Raw genomic sequence first — 3,912 nt, 5'->3', positions numbered from 1 at the left:
CCATTAAAGAGGTAAACGGGCCAAGATTCAAGCCATCCATAAGGAAAACAATTGGGTCGGGTGTAGCTCATGCACTTGGTTGTTGGACTTATTTCATTCATCGGCTTATGCCTATGAAATAATATTAACCCACGTTAACATCATAGCCCGGGATTTATTGGGTATCAAAAACCCAACAGCTAGGATCAAAGTGGAATAATTCTTAGATGAAATGAGAAAGTAATTAAAAAAATAAACAGAAAACGACATTGTTGTTGTTGTTCGATTATAATTAAGAAGTGATAATGAGACATACACAAAAATAATAAGCTGATTAAAAATTGTAATTATATGTATGAAGATGAACTATGTTGTTTTGTATTTATCTGGTACCGGTGCAAGCTAAGATTTCACAATTTTTTCTATATTGTTTTTAGTTACTTTCAAAGGTGAGTTGTATAGCTCAAAAAGACCCTACATAATTAAACTCGATAAATAGAATAGGCCATTCTATAATTCCACTTTACAATTTTTATTAACGAGAATAATTTCCATATATCAAAACATCTAAAGGAATAAAAACATAGAAGACGTGATTATTCGGTTTACTTTTATACGTAAAATCATTTGCCATATATTTCATCATCTTGTAAATGGACGATCTTCTATGTGAAAAGAAAAGTATAGCAAAGGTGTACATGCACTTTTTAGGATATAAGTAGGCTCATTATATTAGGAAGAAAAAAGAAGAAAAGAAAAAAGAAAAAAAAGACAGAATGAGACGTGCACATGGTAGCTCCCCTTTAGACTTCAAATTATTTCCCCTTGTCCATGTAGCCTTGAAAAGGTAAAATGTTATCTTCATTTAACAGGAGTTGCACAAACAAATCAATAGACTTTTAATTTAATCTCTAATGACTCCAAAAAATCAATAAATTCGATTATTACAATTACTAAAATACCTTGATATGTTAATAGATAGCTAACATGTTATCTTATTGAACAGAGTTCTATAGTAGATCAGTGACATAATTGGATGCCAAAGGTACAATAAGGGCGATCTCATAATTCTTATCAGTGGAGATGATGAGTCGATCCATGGAATTTCCTTTCTTTTCTTTTCTCACATTTCGCTGATAGGGTTGCATTGGATCACTATCTACTCTTGTTTAGCTAGCTATGTTTGGGTCCTTTTTTGAGGAAAATGGATTTTTTAATAGTGAATTTTTTACGAATGTGTGGTTAAAAATTATAATTATTATTATTTTTTAAGTTTATGTACAAATTTTTTTATTGAAAAATATATAATTAATAGTAAATTTGAATATAAATGAATTTTTTGAGAACGAGACTCAATTAGGGATTAAACTCAATATTGCAATCTTGATTTGACAAGTTGAATGATTGGAAGTCTATAATTTGTCATCATTTGTTGTTGGGTCCCCTTCCTCTCTAAAATTTCCTATATAAAAGGGCTCTCCACTTGGCCTTACCATGCAAAAACCAACTAAGCCTTTTCACAAACATTTCCTTTCACTCACACACTGCACAATGGAAATAACAAATGCTGATTCATTGGCGGCGGCGCCGGCGCCACTGGAGAACCATAACAAGGCCATTGTAAACACCCTTTACAAAGGATTAGCAAGTGGAGACACCGCCACGGTGGCTGGTCTCATAGCCACCGACCTAGAGTGGTGGTTCCACGGCCCTCAAAACTGCCACCACATGATGAAAATGCTCACCGGAAAATGCTCTACCACCGAATTCAAATTTGAGCCTCGAAGCATCGACTCCATTGATGAATGCGTGATAGTGGAGGGCTGGGAAGGGGCTCAAGTCTATTGGGTGCATGTTTGGACCCTAAAAGATGGTTTCATCACTCAGTTTAGAGAATATTTCAATACTTGGCTCACTGTTAAGGATTTGAGGCCTTCTAGGTGTTCAAGCTCCACCACTTTGTGGCAGAGCCACCCGCGAGATCTCACAAAACGCTTGTTGCCGGGGTTGATGTTCGCCATTTGATGGCAGAGCTTGGCCGTAGATTGGTGGCATGTAATGTTATTCAAGTTGATCTTGTGAACATGCTCATGTTCTAAAGTTTCTCCCATTTTCTCCTATAAATACTCATGTCTTAAATAAAGTTTTACATTAGTTATCAAGTATACATTATAAACTATAATCGAAATTTAGCTCCACAAGGTCATCCTATAGTTTACAGGCCGACATACATTATATAATTGAATGGAATTATGAGAGGGGTTTTGCTATGTACATGCCCCCCTCCCAATAGAGGGGCCCACGATTTTTATTCACTCATGCTACAATATCATTCTAGTTGACAGATAGGTTGACAAATATAATGTCAAATGACAATCTATTATTGGATAATTTTAAACATTGTCATTATTTCTATTCTATCATTTCCATCTACCTAGGAATTTGTCAACCTCTATATCACAATTCATTTGGCATAGTAGTGTAATCCTTTTTTATTATGCTCAGGCCCCCTATTGTGAGAGGGTTGTACACCCCGGCATACAAATAGCAAAGCCCTTGTGAGAGAGTCTCAATCGGAGAATTTGACAATCAAGATTTTTAATTTATAAAAGAGGTGTCGATTGATTTGAAGTTACTATAGGTCGTTCGGCCATTAATTCCTTGATTAATGTTAAGACCTTAATTCATAAGAAAAATATTAACTTAAATATATCGATAACAAGGCATACCATCGAAAAAGTCAAATGATGTTGGTCCTTTCTAATGATTCCATTCCATTGGTTTTCCTAGTATAATACAGTAATTGAAATTAAATGAACGGAGTGCCTTGTGTTAAAATAAATTATAAATTTAGTGAACTAATATGATTCAAAAAATTATAGTTATCCTGATAATTCAGTAACTGCCAGTAAATATGCTTGCTTATATATTTTCAGTCTAACAGTCCTAGTAATCTAAAAGTTATTTTTACTATTCAGTTAAAACTTTACACATTCGATATCACCATCCATTATTGTCACACATTTTGTAGTCTCCATCACTATTCATCTAAAAACGCTCTTAAAATATTATTAATAATCATTTCCGAGCAGAGAATAATAGTGGGATTCGCCTGCTAATCCTAGTACGAATGATGATTGTTGCCTTGTTGATGTGTATTCTATTGTTCGACAATATTATTAGTACCGAATTCAGAGTTCAATTAAAAGACATGTAACATCTAACGATAATAGCGTTTTTGGGATTAAGAATTGCGATTTTATTTTAAAATGTCAACTTTATTGAGAGAAATAAATTATACTCTTACATATTATTTAGCGCTTGTTTGGTGCCATTTTTGTCCAAAGAATTCATTTTCCAACTACATCAGTAGGGCCTACCGTTCAATGCCATATGTATTTGATTATTGATAAATTGTGTATGATTTTCATTCATACCACCCATTTTTGGCTAGATGTATGCATGTTTTGGTTTTGGAAAGAAGGGCAAAATTGGTAAACTGAAATCAAAACTCATTAACGGTACTGTTATATGTCACTTTTGTGTCTGATGAAATGGATAAAGAAAATGTTACTTTAAAGACCAACGGTCAAGTTTCTTGTAAAAAGGAAAATTGGTTTCAAAGAAGAGCTTATTGTTAAGCATTTTAATTCAATGTTTGATACATCCTTTTAACATGTTCCTTTTAGATGGTGGCTCGTTTAATAACATCGATTTTGAAATTATTGTACTTATTTGATTTTTAGTTGGATTGAATTGCTCATTTCAACATATAAGTTTTGATGCCATAATAGATCTTACGTCTTCAAAGGCCAATTTTATTAGGAGCAACAACTCAAGCTCTTATATATTATTTATAATTTACTTATTTAATTGATGTAAGATTTATCTCTTCACATCCTGATCAAATATTGTTCATGTTTATGAAAGAAA

The 3,912-nt window shown here is 33.2% G+C and overlaps 1 protein-coding gene across 1 annotated transcript; it reads left to right on the top strand.

Moving 5' to 3' along the window:
* The first annotated feature begins 1,465 nt into the window (after window positions 1–1,465).
* On the top strand, window positions 1,466–2,311 carry LOC111400009 (wound-induced protein 1-like). Its single transcript, XM_023027489.1, has one exon. It carries the CDS (start codon window positions 1,474–1,476, stop codon window positions 2,002–2,004), a length of 531 nt encoding a protein of 176 aa, XP_022883257.1. The 5' UTR covers window positions 1,466–1,473; the 3' UTR covers window positions 2,005–2,311.
* Window positions 2,312–3,912: the final 1,601 nt, after the last annotated feature.

Source organism: Olea europaea, chromosome 9 (genome assembly GCF_002742605.1).
Source record: "Olea europaea var. sylvestris chromosome 9, O_europaea_v1, whole genome shotgun sequence".
Lineage (NCBI taxonomy): Eukaryota > Viridiplantae > Streptophyta > Magnoliopsida > Lamiales > Oleaceae > Olea > Olea europaea.
The sequence above is the reverse complement of the archived record's forward strand: the minus strand, read 5'-3'. Positions and strand labels throughout refer to the sequence as shown.